At 49.5% G+C, this 21,144-nt stretch overlaps 1 protein-coding gene across 1 annotated transcript in view; it reads right to left on the bottom strand.

The window, feature by feature from the left end:
* The window catches only part of ADARB2 (adenosine deaminase RNA specific B2 (inactive)), a 455,480-nt gene that overhangs the window by 15,528 nt on the left and 418,808 nt on the right, over positions 1 to 21,144 (bottom strand). Inside the window, exons 7-8 of the mRNA XM_023632103.2 lie at positions 19,253 to 19,421; positions 3,043 to 3,224 (exon numbers count right to left, since the gene is read on the bottom strand). Of these exons, the coding sequence (XP_023487871.1) occupies positions 3,043 to 3,224; positions 19,253 to 19,421 (351 nt within the window). The remainder of the gene's footprint in view (positions 1 to 3,042; positions 3,225 to 19,252; positions 19,422 to 21,144) is intronic.

Here is a 21,144-nt window from a genome sequence, read left to right as displayed (position 1 = left end):
ATATCAGATTCTACAGCTTAGTCTGACGGTATTTTGGAAATTCAAACTCACACAAAAATGGATATAGATGGCAACAGATGTTCTTGCCCATTATACCCACTATTGTTCCCTCAAGAGAGGTGTCTGGGATGTCACAAGTATTAGGTACAACTCACAGGCTACTGTTGACGGACATTTCCACAGGTATCCAACTTCTTTTTGGTAAATGCAGTTGCTTATGAAACATGGAAATCTGAAAAGTCTTCTGATGCACCAGCTAGTCATTTCTGCTGTTTCAGGAAAATACGCACTGTGGAGAAAGACAGCTCATCTCTTCTCTCTTTATCCTGATCTTGTAATTTTCATCACACAAACATGAACCAAGAGTCATAAATAACTCACAGTTCCAACTTTCAATTCCTTCGTCCATCTCAGATTTCATGTTGCTTGCCAGCAACATGCCATTGTTGTAAAACGGCCTTGGGCTGTAAAACTAACCATAAGTTTTCTCTTCAGCGTGGACCAGGAATGTTCAACATTGAACATGTATCTGTAAAACACGCCATTAACATGAGCAAAGTATTTATCCCTTGTTGTGATTCTTTTTCCTGATGAAGAAAAATAAAAACAGAGCCTTGAGGTTGAAAGCTCAGACAAACCATGTGGTCAGCCTGGGAGAGCAAGCTTTCAAAGTCACTTTCTAATTATCTTCTTGTTTTTCTGAAAAGATGAGTATTCAGGGCATAGATATTTATTCTCGTTCTCACCATTTTTTCACCGTATTGAATATGCTGAGAAAGACCAAAGGCAGCTTCCTTTAGGGGAGCTCTTCTCAGTCGAGGATGCGACTCTCCTGGAGGATTCGGGATGCACGGCAGCTGTGATGAGGACTTCTAGTCCTCAGGCTTCCCTGGCTTGTAGGCTGGCCTGTGCAGAACGTTTCAAGTGTATCTTTGGAGAACATTAACATGCGTCCCATGACTGTGTCAGTAACGGCGCCTGGTCCGGCTCGGCTGCGCTTCCTAACTCAGCACTGATTTAGCCGTATCTCACGGCAGGATTCTGCTAACACGTGGGTTCATCTTCCCAGGCAATTCTGCAAACTGACCTCGAGGGGATCTTCAAGCAAACTTCACGTACTTGTTTGAGTGCTTTTTACTATTGTCCTTATTAAGATCTCTCTCTTTAATGTTGCAGAAAATCCTTATGATGTACTTTCAAGATTTGCAGGATTGGCTTTTAACTGTCCATGAAGAGCCATGCAGTTACTTCATGCAGGCGAGACGCCAGGCTTTAGGGTTGTTTGCCTCTCTACAATAATAAACTCCGTATTTTAAATAAGCATCTAGGTACAGACTGACACCTTTAGTGAGACTGCCCTCATCCTGAGTGTAGATCTGACTTGGCTGGGGCATTCATGTGGAGGCTCAGGCCCATTGCCATTATGTTACACCACTCCATGACTGCAGTGGCTCTGAATTTATTGAATTGGGTGTGCTTTTTAATTCACTGCTTTCACACCTATAATTCAAAATTCCTGTTTTTCTCTGTTTACATGTTCTCAGTCAGATGAGTAATTTGAAAAGAGCATTGGTAGGAGAAGGGATGCCCCGGGAGTAATGTGCCAGTGCCCAGAGGATGGAGCATCGGAGGGAGAAGTGATGCCCAGGGAGTAACGTGCCAGAGCCCAGAGGATGGAGCATCGGAGGGAGAAGGGATGCCCAGGGAGTAATGTGCCAGCACCCAGAGGATGCAGCATCAGAGGGAGAAGAGATGCCCAGGAAGTAACATGCCGGAGCCCAGAGGATGGAGCATTGGAGGGAGAAGGGATGCCCAGGAAGTAATGTGTGGGCTCTCAGAGGAGTTTGTGAACCAGCCTGTGGCAGTGGCTTGGTGAGTTGCATCTTTCATTACCTTGTGCTGATGCTGAGGGAGCTTAAGTAAGTTCCTCATTAGCAGATTGACTTGGAAGAATGGGGACAACTACCAGAGTGAGGAGCATGGAAAAAGATGTCACTTGACAGTCATCAAAATAGATGAAAATTCTCTTAAATTCAACTTAGACAACCAAGAACTTCACTGAAGCTGGGATGTTCGCCCTCAGCAGAGCTGGCTCCCTGCCTCCTCAGCCGCCTGCCTAGCTTTGCAGGGCGGCCACAAGCAAGGCTTCCGAGAGTGCTCCCTCTCCAGCAGGGGAGACGGCTGAGGCCGTGGTGTTTTCCCACAGGCCCTGGACAAAGCTTACGGGATGTAATGAAAATCCACCTGCTCCCTCCCTTCACTTCCAGTCAGTTCCCAGGAACCTTCCGGGGTCCTCAACTTGAAAGGCCAGTGGTGACAGTAGGTGGGCATGACCTTTCCAAAACCCTGAGACTGAGGACTGGCTCCTTCCCATGTGCATCTGTATGTAGAACTCCACCCCCAAAGCACTCATGGCCGCTTGACCCTGATCCTGACAGCCAGCGTGTGCCGGGGGGTGGGGAGGGTGGCTGCGCTTCAGGGGACGGGGTGACTCTGAGGTTCAAGAGATTGGACGCTTGCTTAGGGACACAGTGGCAGGAAGCTCAGAGCAGTGGGGAGTTGCACCCCGGCCCAGAGCTCACTGAGTCACTGACATGTGCTTCCAGAACGTGCTGGAACCCAGGCCCGCAGAGAGCACAGGGCCCCTTGGCAGCCCTGGGCCCTCCGTCCACCCTTCTCACTGCTTATCCCCCAGCTGGCAGCCCTCACAAAGGCCCCCAATGTGTGACGGGCACTAAGTCGTCCTGTTGGGCGAGTGATTGCTGGCCTTTATTCCTACGGGGTGCGAGGACCTTCAGTGAGTGACACTGTGCTGGGGGGAGGCACTGACCCATTACACAGTCACCCTGAAACGGTGCCCTTTCTAAATGCAGAGATGCGTGTCACCGTTTTTCTCTTTTTCAGTCCTTTGGATGGCTGTAATTGTACTCCCTAAGTCTTAAATAGCCATTGGCCAGAATGGGTAAACTCTGTCCCCAGTCGGCACCTCCAGGGCCGCTGGAGGGAGGGGTCTGTGTGTCTTTGAGGACCGAGTTTTCTTACCACTGAGGAGTGGCCGGTTGTGCCGGTACGAGGCTGGCAGCTGGCCGATGTCCTCGGTCCTGAGGCTCATCACCCGGGAGAGGTGGCCGGTGTGGTGCAGGCTGCCCACGATGAGACTGTGCAGGTACACGGGTTCGATGAAGTGGCAGAGGAGGGCGCCCTGCAGCCCCAGCACGTTCCACCTGGAGCGAGAGAGGAGGGTCAGCGCGATGGCTCACCGGGAGGGAGGGCGGAGCGGGCAGGCGCCGGTGCCTCCGTGTGGGCTCCGCCTGGGCTGGTGCTGGGGCTTCTCCCTCCACCCCGGGTCCCGAGTGTCACTGTCCCCATCGTCCAGACAGACCGGGAGGGCTAGCGTGGGAGCTCCCGACCCCGTGGGGCCATCATGGCCTTGGCCTTGTGGCTGCTAAGGATTCTATGCTCCCGAGCTGCTGTTTGACGGGCTCTGCATTTTAATAAATGTGGCTTCCTTTTCTGGAAGATGAGTTGTTAGATGGAGTGGAAGCTGCATATTCTCTCAGGAACTTAGAATTAGTTAAAAAAAAAAAAACACTCTGTCCCCAAAGTAAATCTGAATTTTTCTTTTTATTAGCTGGGAAATATCAGAAATTGAATTTATTTCAGTTTGTGGAGAAATACCCTCTTCCCCTCCCTTCGTCCTCCGCAGTTAGAGTGACCCATCGTGTTGAAATTAAATGACATTAATAAATGACCTTGTTTTGCTCTTGGGATGATTTCGATTTTGGAAGCTCAGATCAGAGATGAAGGGCAAGACCGTTTCTTTGAAATAAATATAGCTCTGGGTGACTGTTTTTGCTTCTGCAAGAAAAGGTGACAGGAGCATTTTCAGAATTTTTCCCCCTAAATTTGAGTGGCACAAGGTTACATGTATTGGATATTTAAGGCAACATTTTGTGGTTTCCACTCTAACATGCTTAAAATTCACTCTCCACCAGCAGTGAACATTATGCAGCTAATTTCTTACATCATTGTTCTTTTCATTAATTAACATTTCTCCACTGTCAGAGCAATTACTGTGGTGCCTCCACGCTGTAAGTTTCTTTTCATGATTAATAAGGAGTCATTATATTTCCTTTTCCCGAAGCAGTCAATTAACATGGAATTCTTTCCATTAATTACTGAATGTTTAAAACCACCATGCCTACCTGGAGAGCAATCTGCTCCGAGAACCTGTGACACCAATTGCTTTAAAAAGTTCTCTTTAAATTTTATTCCAAAAACACAGGCAATTTAGCTGGCTATATTAATTTGCCTCAGAAGCATCGTGGTGAATGAGAAACATCTTTTAATCTCATGCAAGAAAAGGCAGCCATCTGGCGGGTGAAGATCGAGCGAGCGGCTCTCCCACTCTCCCTCCATAAACGCGGGTCATTAAAGTAATGGGCTCATCTACATAAAACTCAAATGGAAGATAAAAGGTAATATTTATATACAAACAGTTTAGTTCTACAATTTAAACAGTCATTGGTTTTATGAAACATTTACTTTAGTCTATCAGATTTGCATAACTTCACTTAAAAAAAATTGTGGTCATTTCTATAAGTCACGTCATTTCTCTCAGAAAGCGATGGAAGGGCTGTATATATATTTTATACATTTGGATATATGAAATTTTACCAAAGAATAAACGTCAAGAAGGCTTGAAGGAGCAGACATTTCTGAAAGGAACTTGAGTCCTCATGACAGATTCCAGGGGCCTAATAGTCTGGCGACGACGGTTTCTGCCTAGGAAGTTTTCATTCGACAGCATGGTCCGACAGGCCATCCGGGTTCCTGGGAGACTGTCTTTTCCTCACTTTTCACTGATGAGTTACAGAATCTCAAGAAAACCCAGGAGTGGAGAGTTTTAGTATCTGGGCTTTTCCTGGGAGGAACAACACTGATGTCTGCGAGGGGAGATTATGGGATTTGGCCCCCGCCTTAAATTGGAGACCAGAATTTCTGGGCAGTGCCAAGGACAGACCGAAAAGTGAGGAAAAATTCACCAGAGTCACCTTCACTTAGTATTTTGGGTAGCTCTTTTTTAGATTTGAAGAAGCTAGAAAGGTGTGCCAAGAAAAAAAAAGAACAAGTTTAACAATAAATTTATTTCACTATAAAAGTTGCCGGTATTTGTTTCTTAAGTGTATACTTTATTTTTGACCCAGATATAAGCTTCCTTATATTGGTATGTATTGATGAGAGCAGATTTTCTTGCAATGAAGGGTCTAGATTTACAGTTATGATGATAAATTACTGTTTTGGTGATGGATTCTGGGGTGCAGACAACCACCGTGGGTGTTTCATTATTTCTCAGATAGTCAGAGAAGTTTTAACATCTCTTATCAATTAAAAGCGGGGGAGTGGACATTTCCCCCATTGGTAACAAAACACTTTCTTGAAATAAGCCAAGTCTTGAACAATCAAAGGGGACATCACTGCACTTCAGGCCGTCCACGCATTGGCTTTGAACAAAACTTCTGGAACATATTTGAGTGGTTCTGATTCTGTGGAATTGTCTAAAGACAAATATCTTCTATATGTAGGTGCCTTCTAATAACCTGCACAATAAAGAGAAAATCAACCTTTTCCTTGCCTGGCTCTAGGAGTTTAAACTTATTCACCTAACGTGATCAATAAAACCAAATGTCTTCTTGAATATAAACTGCAGAATTTTCAGCATTCAGGATTGAATGGAAAAATACCTCTCCTTTTGTTCAAACAGCTGATATTACTGCAAAGTTGACAGAGGAAAAAAAAGCCCACGTCTAGTTTTCAATATAGGTAATCCCTAAATAAATATATTTTTGCCTGTTTGTCAATCACTGAAATACCAAAGATAAGTGAGGGAGAGATCTCAGAAAAAGGCTGCCTTTCTTTAACCAAGAGATGCAATCTCCTTGCTCAGTTCAAATCTTGGGCTCATAGAATCCGTGGCAACAGTCACAGGGACGGACCCTCCTCAGACAGTCACTACCCCTGTGCCTGGGACACGAGGCAGCGAGTGGCCACTGACGTTGATGTTTGAATAGTTGGTGATCCTGCCTAGTGTTTTCACCACTTTGACGTGGCCCAGAAGGGAGATGTAATAACTCTCTAAAATTACAGTGATGTCTGTGGGGCAGTCTTTAAGTACCAACAAAAATACATACTTAAGGCATAAAAATAGACACACAGACCAATGGAACAGAATAGAGAGCCCAGAAATAAACCCACGCATATATGTCCAATTAATTTATGACAAAGGAGCCAAGAATATACAATGAGGAAAGGACAGTCTCTTCAGCAAATGGTGCTGGGAAAACTGGACAAGCACATACAGAAGAATGACATTGCATCCCTGTCTCACACCGTACACACAAATCAACTCAAAATGTGGATTAAAGACTTGAATGTAAGACCCAAAACCATGAAACTCCTGGAAGAAAACATAGGGAAAAAGCTCTTCAACTTGAGTCTTTGTGATGATTTTTTGGATTTGACACCAAAAGCACAGGCAACAAGAGCAAAAATAAATAAGTGGGACTACATCAAACTAAAAAGCTTCTGAACAGCAAAGGAAACCATCAACAAAATGAAAATGCAACTCACGAAATGGGAGAAAATATTTGTAAATATATATCTGAGAAAGAGTTAATGTCCAAGATATATAAGGAACTCCTACAACTCAGTAGCAAAACCACAAACAATCCAATTAAAAAATGGGCAGAGGAACTGAATAGATATTTCTCCAAAGAAGACATCCAGATGGCCAACAGATACAAGAAAAAGTGCTCAACATCACTAATCATCAGGGAAATGCAAATCAAAACCACAATGAGATACCACCTCACACCTGTCAGAACGGCTATTATCAAAAAGACAAGAAATAACAAGCGTCGGCAAGGATGTGGAGAAAAAGGAACTCTCATGCACTGTTGGTGGGAATGTGAATTGATGCAGCCACTATGGAAAACAGTATGGAGGTTCCTCAAAAATAAAAAAAAACCCTATCATGTGATCCAGCAATTCCACTTCTGGGTATTTATCCAAAGGAAATGAAATCAGCGTCTCGAAGAGATATGTGTGCCCCCATGTTCACTGCAGCATTATTCGCAATAGCCGAGACATGGAAACAGCCTAAGTGTGTGTCAATGGATGAATGGATAAAGATGTGGTATACATACATAATGGACTGTTTAGTCATGAGAAAGAAGGAAATCCTGCCATTTGCAACAACATGGGTGGACCTTGACGGCATTATGCTCAGTGAAATAAGTCAGACAGAGAAAGACAAATACAGCATGATCTCACTTATATGTGGAATCTAAAAAAGTTGAACTCATAGAAAGAGAGAGTAGAATGGTGGTTGCCAGGGGCTTGGGTGTGGGTGAAATAGGGAGATGTTGGTCACAAGGGTATAAAGTTTCAGTTACAAGAACAGTAAGTTTGGGGATTTAATTACAGCATGGTGACTATAGTTAATAATACTGTATCATATACTTGAGAATTGCTAAGAGATTAGTTCTCAAATGTTCTCCCACACCACAATCATGTGGTGACATGATGGAGGTGTTAGCTGACTCTATGGTGGTCATAATATGACAACATGTAAGTGTATCAAGTCATCACAATGCACACCTTAAGCTTACACAGTATTAGATGTCAATTATATCTCAGTAAAACTGGAAAAAATACGTACTTACTTCACTCTCTTTTTCATTTGTGGGCAGATTTGCCCATTATCTGAAATTACAACCATATCCGACTGGGAAAATTCTCCAGGGCTACGCTCAAACCTGTGAATTCCAAATTGAGGAGCGAGAGGTGTGATAAGACCCAGTGTCCATAGTTCAGCAGGGACAACTCAGGCTTTGCCACCCAGCAGTGGTTTCCAACTTTGGTGCACACTGGGATCATCCGGGGGCCTTTCGGAATCTCCCGGTGCCGGCTCTTCCCAAAGACTCCCATAGACCTGGTGCAGGGTGCATCCCGGACATCAGCTTTTCTGGTGCTCCCAGGGGATTCTAAGGTGAGCTGGGCTGAGAACTTCTGCAGCAAAGCAGCCGGCACAGATTGTGGAGTCAAAAAATCAAGTGAAATCAAAGTGTGGACACCAGTCAGCTGGGTAGCCTTGACCACGTTCCCCTGTTCTGAACAACAGTCCACGGTGGTGGCTCTCAAGCTCTGTGGTGGGACCGGCAGAGGGAGTTTCATCAAGCCCTCCAAGTAATTCTGATGCTGCTGAAGTTTGAGAGCCGCTGGTCTTCATGCTGGTCGTGAGGTTGTAATAGTCTTATAACTTCCCCATTAATCAACAGTCTCCATCAGCAGTAATGTGACGTCTCTCATGGCGAAGACTACAGGGGAGAATTTAATCTCCTACTGGTTTGGGGTTGACACCTGCCCCTCCATGCCCTTCCTCACCCCAATCTCACAATTTCTTGCTCTCACTTCTTTGACCAAGACTGGGATTAATGCCAAGTAAGAGACATTTCTGCATAAATAGCCCATCCCATTTCCAGTCTACTGATATCTTCCCTTGGGCCTTTCTAAGCAAAAGAGAAGATCGATAACCCTTTCAATAATGTCATTGCTAGGAATTCATCCCATGGATAAGCTCTCAATAAAATGCCATGATTTTTGAACAAGCAGAGTCACAAGAGGATTGTTTCCAATTGCAAAGCAAACAAAACAAAACAAAAAACTGGAAGTAATATAATTGCCTCTTAGTAGGGAGTTGGTTAAATAAATTATGGTCCATTCATGGAAAGAATATAGATATGGCCGCCTGCATCACCCCTGTTCCCAGGTGCATCCACCAGGCCTGCCTGACCTCTGAGCTGCCTTCTGTCTGACCTGCTCCTCTCTCCTAACTGCCCTCCTGCTAGTCCCCTCTCCTCACTCCGTTCCTAGGCTATGAGCCGGTCAACCACTGCCATTGCCATGGAAACCATGTGTGCCATCACTCTGCCCTCACCCATGCTATCACCTCCACCATCACCTCCTCTTGGAGCCTGGTACTGTGCTATGAAGGATCCCAGGGAGTCCATGAAGGGGAACCCCTAGCTGACCGTCAATGCCAACTTGCCAGCCATGTGAGTGTGCCATCTTGAGAGTGAGTCCTCCAGTCCCAGGGAGCTGCCCTAGTGGAGACCATGTAGCTAAAATGAGACTGCCTCATCAAGCTCTGCACACATTGAAGGTTTGCCAGCAGAATGCATGATGTGTCTCAGGCCACTAAGTTTTGGGATGGTCTGTTGTACACAACAGACAACTGATGTGGAGCCCATTACATTTCCTGAGGTGATCTATGGCTACCAGTAGCTTCTCAGGAAGTTTATATATGTCATGGCAAGAACAGTACCTGAACAATGCGATGTTTGGGTGGATGTTGGTGTTGGCTGCAAGAGTTGGGGTACAGGTACCCAAGAAACATGGCTTCTCCTCCTGGTGGTCAGAGAGGGGTCAGGGCAATGTGCTGCTTCAGGTTATTTTCAGGTGAAAGAAATCATTCCCACTTCACCCCTCATTTGTCTTCTCTAAAATCTCCTGAAAAATGCCCTCACTCTTGACGTGACATCTCTGGCTAAGTCTACATCCCAACAAACTGGTGGGATGTAAACATTCTAGGAAGACCCACACTAGTGATGAGATTATTCCGGATCCTGTCTCTCCATTTTTAGTTCCCAACGACTCCACCTCATCCCATGCAGCCTCCTGCACGGGGTAAAGCTCTCCGACCTTGGGGTGACTGGCTACAGTGTCTGGGGCACATCGCTGAATGTGCAAGAGCCACGGGGTCTGCCTCAGAGTGCGGCTCCTATTCTCTGGCTCCTCTCGGAGCTCTGAGCCCTACACCCCTCCTCAGAGATGATGCGTTTGGCCTCTTGGTTCCTAGAGACAAACCACTCTTCCTAGAGAATGTCTTCTTATTCTTTTGTGAAGATGGAAGTGTAAAGGAAGCTTTGACCCTTGTGTATGCCTCACAGGCTTGCTTTCCCAGCTCTACCTTCTCGGGCCCTCAGGACTGGTCTCCTTCCCTGTGACCTCCCATCACAGCTCCCACCACGTCCAGTTGACATCCATGCTGCTCCTAGAGTCTGTGGCCTTGTCTGACACCCCCAGGTAGCCCACTCTTTGGTTTTCCTTCAACGTCCTCGTTGTCTCTTCTTTACCTAACTAGGTTACTAGTTAGTTTTGCAGAAATGGCTCCCCTCAGCCCTTGCGGAGTCCCAGCATGGACAGCGGGCTGTGCCTCGGTCTGGGCCTCCTTCACGGCCTTGTTGCAGGAGTAATGGGGCAGAAGACACAGTGTTGCTGATCATTATTATTTCTTTATGCTGGATAAATATTGTTGAATCATCACTCTCTGCTTCCATCACTGGAGATTCTGTAAGATTTAACTTAAAGCTACGATAAGATTACCACACAATCTTCGCTTGAGAAAGAGTAAAGGTTGCTAAACCAGGCTGGGGACATCTGGGGTTGGCGTTTAGGAAGAACAGTTGTTTTAAAAGGACCTGTATTTTGAGAATGGAAAAATGAACCACACTGTCACCTGATTTCAGTAGAGCTGGTCACACTTGAACAAGATGACTGGCCGACAGTCAGGGAGGAAGGCAGTCAGGCCTGCCGTGGGCTGGATGTCGGGGAGGACGGACTCACCCAAGAGGCTGCGGAGCGGCAGGTCTCCGCAGTCCAGAGGAGAAGCTCGCTCTGCACAGCCTGGAGTCTACGTTTAGAAGTGAGACGGTGCCTCGTTCCCCAGAGAGCAGCCATCACTTTTTACAGTTCATTTTATGGAGAAAGTTTTAATCTGCTCATTTAAAGACACATCGCAATCAATAATCAAGCTCAGGTGCTTAAAATTAGAAACCATATCTAAAGGAACATTAGTTCCAGAAGATTTAGATTTTTATATGCACTCAACTTTTGGTTCTTGGAGACAGAAGCAAAAATCTCCTCTCTGGTTTTCCCCATCCTTCCAGGAGACGGAGGCTGCCTGTTAGCGAGAGTACAGTCGGCACCTCACAGCCGGGAAAACAGACCCAGTCCGCGTGACCGCGATGTTCGCTGTCATCTGTCTCCTGGTCTCACGGGGGCGCGGGCTTGGCCTGTCTTATCTTTTCTTTTTTCTTTTTTAAATTTTTATTTTTTTCGGATGTACATCATATTTCGAATTCTGTATACATTACGTCATGTTCACCACCCGAACACTAACTATAGTGCATCCCCTCACATGTGACCCTAATCACCCCTTTTCCCCTCTCCCCTTCCCCAAAGGTAACCACAAGTCCAATCTCCAATCCTATGTGTGTTTTTTTTTGTCATTTTTATCTTCTACTTATGAGTGAGATCATATGGTATTTGACTTTCTCCCTCTGACTTATTTCACTCAGCATAATACCCTCAAGGTCCATCCATGTCGTCACAAATGGCCAGATTTCGTCATTTCTTATGGCTGAGTAGTGTCTTATCTTTTCGAGCTGAACAAACACTGGACTACCCCTTTGATGAGCTACCCAGCCTTAACCTGTGGTCTTGAAGGTCAGCTTTCATTGACCTGGTGAAACAACGGCTTTCTGAGTTTCCCGTGGTCTTCACTGGTGTGGCATCAACAGTGCATTTTAGAGGCAGGTGTTACTGTGACTTTCTCTGGTTCCACGATTCTCCAAAGACCAGACAAGTTGGGCTGGGTGAGTGATGTCTCACTTGGTTTTGCTGGTTTCCTGGGACCACTGCAGCGACCCACCGCAAACCACGGAAGTTCACGCTCTCGCAGTCCTAGAGGCCAAACGTCCTGACTCAAGGTGTTGGCTGGGCTGCTCCTTAGGAGGCTCCAGGGAGAATCTGTTCTGGTGTCTCTCTGATCTGCTGGTGGCTGCTGGCCGTCCTTGGCATCTCGCGGCCAGTAGATGAACCACTCAGACCTCTGCCTCTGTCTCCACATGACCTTCTCCCCCATGTCTTGTCCTTGTGCCTGTCCCCCAGTCTCCCTTGCCCCTCTTATAAGGACACATGTGTTGGGTTTAGAGCCCACCTGAGTAATCTGGAGGAGCGCTTCCTCTCACCATGCTGAACGCAGGTCATTTTCTCTCTTCTGCTACACAGGGTCATGTTTACAGGTTCTGGGCGTGAGGACGTGGATGTGGCTTTTTGGGGCCCACCATTCAGCCCACGACACCTGCTGTGGTCCCTCAGGAGCCTGGCCCCGTCCCTGTGCGATTGCCTCCTGCCTGCCCCACCTCACAGGTGGGCTTCCTAACTCAGGGAGCAGATCCTGAGTACGTGCTTGGAGATTTGGAAAAAAGCTTCTGCACAGAGATGTTCTGGGAAACATGGCTCACAGCAGCAGTCACTGGGAAGCATCCCAGACTCCCAGCCACAGGGAGGCGTGACACCTGCGCTGACGTGCTCGCGGCTTCAAGAGGAGCCATAAGTACAGACACGAGGAGCGATTGTCAGCAAACTGCTATGAACTGCAGCAAAATCCCGACTGCGGGAAAAACGTGAGTTTAGGAAGAAAGATTAAGGCAAATACAGCCAAAGTGACAGGGGATGGCCTGTTGTCTCTTTTCCACTTTCCACTTTTCTCTGATTTTTCTTTGTTGTGTTTTATTTTTTAATGGGGGAACTTTCAAGTGTGGGACAGCACTTGCTCTGTGCTCTTCCCAGCAGGAGAGTATGACCAGCTGATCTTCTGAGACCTTTTCAGGTGTTCCCCACGGACCCAGACACATTAAAAGAACACAGCTTTGGGTGCACTCAGGGCTGACCGCGGCCACAGGGACTCTGTCGTCGGAGCAAAGCCAGTTGGCCCAGGAGGGACCGGTTCTCCCCACATGCAGCGTCTGAACTGGCTTTTATCTTCAAGGTGGTATTTTGCTCCAGGGTTTTAACTAAAATATTTTTCTGACTGGAAATCTAGAAACAAGAAGTTCTTTCACTTCCAAAAGACTTTCACAGGCCAAGAATTTTTCTGGTAATTCCCATGACTCTGTTCCAAACAAAGAAATCAGATTTGGTTTTCTGTTCACTTTGATGTCAAAATTATTTTTAAAGGAAGAAAAATTGAGCTGGTGTAGCCCCCCTTCAGGCCTCTGGGGTGTCTTTTCCCATCAGAGGGGGAGCACGGAGCTCTCACCAGGGCGCGGGATGTTCTGCCCGAGTCTGATTCTTGCAGCGTTGGGTGTTGTGGCCTTGGGTGGGGGTCCACCAGATGCCTCCAACCCCTGGCACCGTCATGTACAGTGACGTCCCAGGCACGGCTTCCGGCAGGAGCTGAGTGCGATGTCACTCAGGCAGCCCGGGGACCCGCCTGTGTCCTGCACGAAGCCTTCACAAAGCAGGCTTCGTTCACCATGCTAACTCCTGGAGTGAGCCTGGGCACGGCACCCAGGTTGCCCAGAGCCTCAGTCCCTGGCCTTTGAAATGAGTTTAATGATGACGACAGTAATGTAACAGCAGCTGCCCCCTTCAACTGGGAGGGTCACCGAGCACTGGACTTCTTTAGAGCAATTGAAAACGCTGCCCCAAGCTTGTGTCTGCAGATGCGGCCTCTGTCCATGCTCGCCGTGTCCTGGGTTGGGCACTTGGCGAGCCGCTCTGCTGTGTGATTTCTCCTCACTGTCCCGTGTGGCCAGGTGCCACCTCTCTGGTGTTCTGTCCCATGAGCTCTGCCCCCTGAAGCTGTGACCACTCGGGGCCCCCGGGACACAGAAATTCTCACAGAAGGCAACCTCTCAGCCCCTCTGTCAGGTGCAGGCGGCCTGTCCCCCAACTCGGGCTCAGGCCAGCCTTCAGGCTTTCTCCTCTGTGGAGCCAGGCGTCCCCTCTCCCTGTCTTCCCTCGGCCTGTTCTGACAGGCTAGGCGATCAATAGGCTCAGCGCCGCCTTTGGAAGAGATGCTAACCTGCACATGGACCAGCGGAAAGGCTCCTATGTTCCTGAATCTCCGGTCAGTGCACACGGCTGGACTTCAGTCCGCTGCTCTGGGGTGGCCTCAGTGAGCCCACACACTGGCCATCCATTGACTGTCCCTTTGCATCTGAGGATGGTTATGGGCATCTGCCAAGGCCTTGCAGTGTGTCCTGGACCCTTGGGGAGGGGCACAGGGGGTTCATGGTACATGGGGTGCATGCTCTCTTTTGGAGTGTGTGATCTTTTAGGGGGATAAGGGGCAAAACAGGCGAACAACCACAGAAGACAAGGTTCTCATCAGGTGACAGTGGTCCTTTGGGCTAACAAGCACCAATGGGAAATCAGTGCTGTTCTCGGGGCACAAAGACAGGTGGGTGATGGCGGGAATGCACAGGATGGGGGCCTGCCCCACCAGCTGAGCGCTTCCCCCTGTCGCTGGACCTCAGATCCCTGCGAGGGCTCGGGGGACAGGCTTAGAGACAGCTCAGAATTCTCCTGAGTGGAAGAAGTTCCCCGTGGACAGAAGGAGGTCACACGCATCTCCCATCTCCCCATGTGGGCTGACCCTGTTTATGATGGAGAGAACTGGGTTCGTTAAATGATCCCCAGAGAGATGTAACGGTCTCCTGAAAAAGATTCGTGACCCTGATCTCAGAGGCATGGACCTTCTTTCTCATGGGGATCTGCCCTTGATAAGGATTGGGACCGTCAGGGATGAGCTCATCGTTAACCCATCATATTTTCCTTCACACCCGCCCCGCCCCCCCCAGCAGACGTAACCACCGTCCCTGTGGGCTTCAGAGAGAGTCCGCGGCAATGCAGAGAGGGCCGAGGACAGAGCAGCTGGAAGCACAGATAACATGTAAGGAAATGTGAAGAACTATCCTGTCGGTGGGACTCTAGGAAGCGTCGCCACTTGTTTTATGGCTCATTTTAAACCGTGGGGAAAATCTTCAAGTTTTCTACAACATGCTTTGCTGTAAACCTGTCTTACAAGTGACATTGTAAAATGGTGCCAATTGTTATTCATGGAATTCGTACTCAGAAGAATGCCTGTTGTGGTCTAATTTATATTATTATTTGGGCATTATTGATCTAAAAAGTGATACGTGTGCATTGATCTGTGGGTGGGAAATGATGCAGCCGTCTTGGCTGTCTGGATCTTTCGATGTATCCGGTCCCAGTTCATTTTTCATTGATATCAAAGGGGATTTGCAAAGAGAATTACAAATTCATTTATTGGACACACTTTCTCTACCTTAATTAAAGATACCATGTTACTCACCTGTTTTCATTTTAGTACATAAAAGTCACATGAGCAGGTGATGAGTGAAGTCAGCCTAGCATTTCTGTTTCATGGCCGCTCAAACAAAACCGCATCTATTAATCAGGAAATTTCTAAGTTACTAAATATATGTGGGTGTGGACTCCACGCAGCGTTTGGGATAAGACCCTCGGAAAGAAAATCGGTAGTTGTAACTGGTTACAGACACGGCCCTAGAATTTATGGGCAGCACAAATAACTTTTTAGCTTTGGCTACTGAGAGGGGCAAAAATTAGGGCTGGGCGGAAGACGTCATTTCCATCTTTGAGAGTCGCCACATGGACATTGGGGAGACCACCGCCTTTATCCTTCCAGCTTCTGTCCCGCTCACCACCCGTACCTGAGGTCACCGCCGTCCTCACAAGAGAGCGGGTCTGTTCTTCAGTGTTTCCTGGCTGCCGACCGCGCCCACGCCGTCTGTGCCCGTGAGCATGTGGGCAGTTTCGAGCCTCCATCAGACAGGCGACTGTAAAAGCCAGACGCGGCTCTGGCCTTGCCTGGTGTCTCCCCACAGCGACCGGGTGTCTTCTCGGTACAGGTCTCAAGGCCGTGCCCTCGCTAGTAATCGTGTTCTTGGAGGCTGGAGTCGTCAGTAGCAAGGACGCCGTGTGTGCTTGGCCCCGCCAGCGCCTGGCCGTGTCTCCACCAGTTATGCATGTCCTTCCGCTAACAAAGCTTTGCAGACGGGCTGTGAGGGGTTGGACGCCATCGCGGCCTCTGTCACCACAGCCTTTCATCCTCCCGTTCTCCCCTCCCCTGCCCGCCAGTCCACCAGTTTCTTCCCTCGGCATCCATTGTGCTGAGTGGACACGGGATGAGGAGTTGGCGGGAGAGAGGAATTCCAGGGAGGAAGGAGGGCCTGGACCAAGGCTCCAAAGAAAAGGAAGAGCAGGCGGTGGGCTTGAGGGGTGAGGAGGCGGCCTGCATGGGACGTGGGAGCGATGGCCTGTGGGTGGTAAGCAAGGAGGGTCTGCAGTGACCCCTCAGCGTCTGCTCTGGGCCAGTCCCAGAGCAGCGAATTTGAAGGAGAGACATGTCCCAAGTGCCTGGGAGGAGGACGGTGGGTTCCTGTTGATCTTAGTGAGGACGACTGCACCCGAGTGGCGCAGATGAAGCCAGACGCCTTGTGGGGTGGCTGGGGGTGAGTCAGACAATTCTCTCAGGAAGTCTGGGTTAGAAGGGAGCATACATGCAGCCCGAGGAGGATGCTGGGTTTAGAGATTTACTTTTTAAGATGAGGAAGAGGAGCTCAAATGGTGACGGCATAGTTTCGGGGTGGAGGATTCGGGAAGGAGAGGAAGACGTGATGGAGAAGGCCCCCGCGGAGGCGAGAGGCCCTGGGGGATCTGGAGGGGAGGAGAAGTGGGACGATGGATGGACATCCTTGAGAGTGTGGCGGGGAGAGGGCAAGGCAGGCTCCGAGTCATGTCTTCTGTTTGCTCACAGGGGAGGATGTGTAAGCGGGAGTCGTGGGTGGCGGCATCCTCTGGGACACCTGAGGTCACAACTGTCTTCTCAGGTCCGAGGATGAGTCTCGTCTGCCGGTCCCGCCTCCCTCCCCTCTGTCTCCTGCCTTCACGCTGCTGTCTGGGATCCTGACCGCTGTGTGTTCGCTCCCCCGACGTGAGAACAACCTGCAGAGCCAGCCTCAGATGTGTTATTTCCAGCTCCGTGTGCACTTGCTTCAAGACCCCTGTGACACTGGCATTCAGTGGTACGCGTGAAAAATAAAGGGCACTATTTGGAGCTTTTGCCAATTTCCATGGTGTAAATACTGTCACTGTGGCCAATTTCAGGGGAGCCCTGTGAAGTTGCGGACTTTTGTCTTTTGAGTAGATTTTTATTAAAAAGGGCAACACCTGACTTTTGAGCGGCTGCGTTACCTCGAAGGGCCTGCCGCGTAGTTTAACTTACTGTCTGTTGACGTTTAAGGTCCCAGAAACAGTGAAGTTTCAACTCGGTAGCATTAATTCACTTCATTTTCTGGGGGATCAGAGAGTTAATCCAGAAACCCAGTGAGGACTTAGGGCACCAGAAGGATGTAGGTCGAGGTGAGAGCTGCGGCCTTTTTTCCCACTTCATGAATGGATGAAAATATTACAAAGGAGGAACGCGTTTTCTTCCGAGAGACGAACTAAGGGCTGCCAGCTCCTCCCGGCAGAGATCAGGCTCTGATCTCCGGTCACTGAGCTGTGCTGTGGCTGTGCTGGGCCGGGAGATGTCACAGCCTGGGAGCGAGGGCCCCACGGCTCTTGCAGCCGTTTGCTAATAATGCAGGGGAATTGGGGTCCGTTCTCAGGGGCTGAGGATTTACTGCAGAGGCGGGAGGGCCCCAGGAGTTGGAGAAGGGGGGCCGTCCTGCGGGGCCGGAGTCTGCAGCAGCCTGGGGCAGGCCGGGATCCCTCTCCTTCGCTGGAGCCTGCGATACCCCTGGGCCCTGAATCCCCGAGGGCGGCTCTGCCTCTGACGGCTCTGCTTGCTGCTTTCCAAGAGGAGGCGCCATGGACCAGGATTGAGATTTTTTTTTTTTAAAGATTGGCACCTGGGCTAACAACTGTTGCCAATCTTTTTTTTTTTTTTCTGCTTTATCTCCCCAACCCTACCCTGTACACAGTTGTATATCTTAGTTGCACGTCCTTCTAGTTGTGGGATGTGGGACGCCGCCTCAACATGGCCTGACGAGTGGTGCCATGTCTGTGCCCCGGATCCGAACCCTGGGCCGCCGCAGTGGAGTGCACGAACTTAACGACTCGACCACGGAGCCGGCCCCAAGGATTGAGTTTTGATAGGTAAAGATGGCCTTCAGCCAGTCAGCAAACGTTGGAGGAGCTGCAGGATGCGCCCAGCCTGCGTTGGGGGACAGACAGGCACACAGTCCAGACTCACGGGGCGGCAGTGTGCTGGGAACCACGCCCAGGACGGTGCATGGTGCCTGGGCCCTGCGGGGGCCGCTCCTCCGGTGTATGGAGTTTCACCTGCTCCGGCTCCACCCGCTCTCCTCTCATAACTCCGACCGTCTTCTCAGCTCTTCGGAGCTTCAGCCGCAGATGCGCCCTTGCGAGCATCTCAGGCGGGCGGCTGTGCAGTTGGAATTGGGGGTGGGTGGGGGCTTCCCGAGACCACACTTGCAGGGGACGCACCCTGTTCACTTAGTTTATAGATTCCAGATCAGCACATTTACCCACGCTTCCAAAGATGTTCTGATTCACCCTGAACAAAGGCTTTCCGCGAGCGCCTTATTCCCACTGCGGGGCGGCTTGCGGCCTGTTTACGGCTCTGTCAGGGGGTATCTAAATCTCCCCGCACTCCCCCCACCCCGCCACTGTGCTCTGTGACTGCTTCCAAACCAGAGTCCCAGAAATGCGCTTGAGGGGACAGCACATCCTGGAGCATGGGCAGAGGCATGGGGAGCGGGGGCTCTGTGGGCGACCTTCCAGTGGGGCTTTTGAGAACAGGGAGAAGTGTCTCAGGGCCGGGGGCACGACTTTCAGCCGAGGCACAGGGGGACACGTCTCCTGAAATCTGTCAGGCTTCAGCGGGAGGAAGAGGCCTGAGGGCACCCCACACTGCAGGGGCAAGACGGCCTGGGGTACGGGGTGTCTGTGGGGTGGGGTGGGGTGGGGGCTGGTGGGCGATTGGGGTCAGGCGCCTGGGGGCCGGCTGACCGGGGGTGGTGCTGAGCAAAGGTGGGCGGAGGCGAGAGCTCCCTTTGCCTCCGGGTCAGGCCTGGAGGCCAGCCCGGCAGCGCCCAGACCACTGGGACGGAGACCCGGCCGCAGCTTCTGTCTGCTGCAGCGGCGGCTCGGAATGGCCAGGCACGGTTTGCTCAGGGCACTTTGGCCTCAAGCACAGGAAACGGAAAGTGTGATCTGTGAGGGATGTGAAGGGACGAGGCCCCCGCCCCTGAGGGCACATTCCCTACTCCCACCCGGGGCCCTGCCAGACCACGCCACGTGGGTCAGTGGAAGAAAGCGAGGGGGCTCTTACCTGGCGATCTTGTCCGTGCAGGACATGGTGACGAGCTGCTCACCCAGTAGGACGCCATCCCACGTCTGTACCGAGCTGGGGCCGCGGACGGGTACGGTCCCTTCCCCAGACTCAATCTTGGTGCGCAGGTGCCCGCGGAACTTCCTGACGATGTGTTTGCTGCTGCTGACTAGGAGAGAAGAGGGGGCCGTGAGGGGTGGCTGGGTTCCCCGACTTTAAGAGACACACGGGGTGCCCCACTTGGAGTTGTGGAGGAGGAGGGGGAAGTGCACCCAGAAAGCATCTCAAGGGCCCCCGGTGTGTGGCCCATGGGTTAGCACAGGGAAGCACAGGAAAGCACCAGGGCCAGACTAATTTCACCTCCCCTTCAACCCCGACGTGGTGAAGAGCCCATGTCTGGAAGGGTCAGCCAGCTTCTCACGGAGGGCCAGAGTGAGCAACTGAGGCTCTGTGGCCACTGGTCTCTGTCAGCTCGTCTCTGCCGCCAAAGCACATGCAGCAGAGACGGTCAGTGGGTGAGCACGGCTGCGATCCGTAACACTTCGCTCATGGACACGGAAATTTGAGTTTCGTGTAACTTTCACGTGTCATGAAATATTATTCTTTCACTTTTTCCAGCCACCTGAAAATATTAAAAACTATACTTAGTTTGCGGCACATACAGAGAAGGTGGTACGTGGGATTTGGCCTGAGGGCTGTGGTCTGCAGACCCCGGTCTGGATTTTCATCTTGGCTATATCATTTCCTAGCTGTGTACCCTTGGAAAAGTTACTTAAAACCACCGTGACACAGTTATTTCATCTTAAAATTGGAATAATAATGTGGTCTACCTCCTAGGCTGTGGGGCTTTATGAGACAGGACCTGTGAGCTGCTAGCACGTGGCCGTTCTTACCCCCAGGTCCACATGACGCAGGCATCAAAATGACTGATGCAGCCTACATGTGGGTCCCTAACGTGTTGCTTCCGTGTTCTCCCTCCTTTCCTTCCTCTCGACACCCGCCCCCCTATACTGCATACCCCACAGTTAACTGGAGAACTAGCAAGAATGAGAAGAGGATTACATTTATTTTTTCTTTCCTTAAAAAATTCTGTACAGTAAGTCTGGGTTATATTGTAATATAGAAATGGTTAACTGCTTTGTGTACAAATTACACGTAAAATAACACAGTGACACCAACATTTACATACATATGATGACATGAGTGGATACTAAATGCTGTCTTTAAAGAGCTTCTATTTAAGTTTTAGAATTTGTGGAAATGGGATTTCTCCTTCATTTATCCCCTCTGAAGGCATCAAAAAATAAGTGACCTGTGGGTTTATATGGGTACCTCCCCTTACAGACCTCAAGGTAATTTCCAGTATATTTTCTCACGTTTCCTAAGAACTCAGGTTCTTTTGCTACGTATCTGTAGTGCCTAAAGGCGTCTCTTGGGAAGAAAGATTGTTGCACTCCTCGGAGAAAGTAAACTTTTGAGACGTTTCAGATTGTTTTTCGACCTTGCTACCAACCAGGTCCTTGATGAGATCCAATTTGGATTGAGCTGAGAGGCATCTATGGAAGGAAGAGTGAAACTGAAAGATTGAGCCTGGGTGGGCACAGCTAAGGAACACCTAACTCTCCCCCAGGTAGAGAGTGAATCTCTTCTTTGCAGGTTTAAATGGCACTAGGAATCAGATGACAATGACGATGACGATGATGATGGTGGTGGTGGTGATGATGATGATGGTGATGGTGACGGTAATGAGGAGATGATGATGAAGCTGAAGAAGCTGATGAAGAAGCTGATAATGATGACAGATGATGATGGTGATGATGGTGGTAGCGGTGATGATGATGGTGGTGATGATGGTGACGGTGACGGCAATGAGGAGATGATGATGAAGTTGA

The sequence above is a fragment of the Equus caballus genome, chromosome 29 (assembly GCF_041296265.1).
Source record: "Equus caballus isolate H_3958 breed thoroughbred chromosome 29, TB-T2T, whole genome shotgun sequence".
NCBI classification, from domain to species: domain Eukaryota; kingdom Metazoa; phylum Chordata; class Mammalia; order Perissodactyla; family Equidae; genus Equus; species Equus caballus.
Note: the sequence above shows the minus strand (reverse complement) of the source record. Positions and strands in the feature narration are given on the sequence as shown.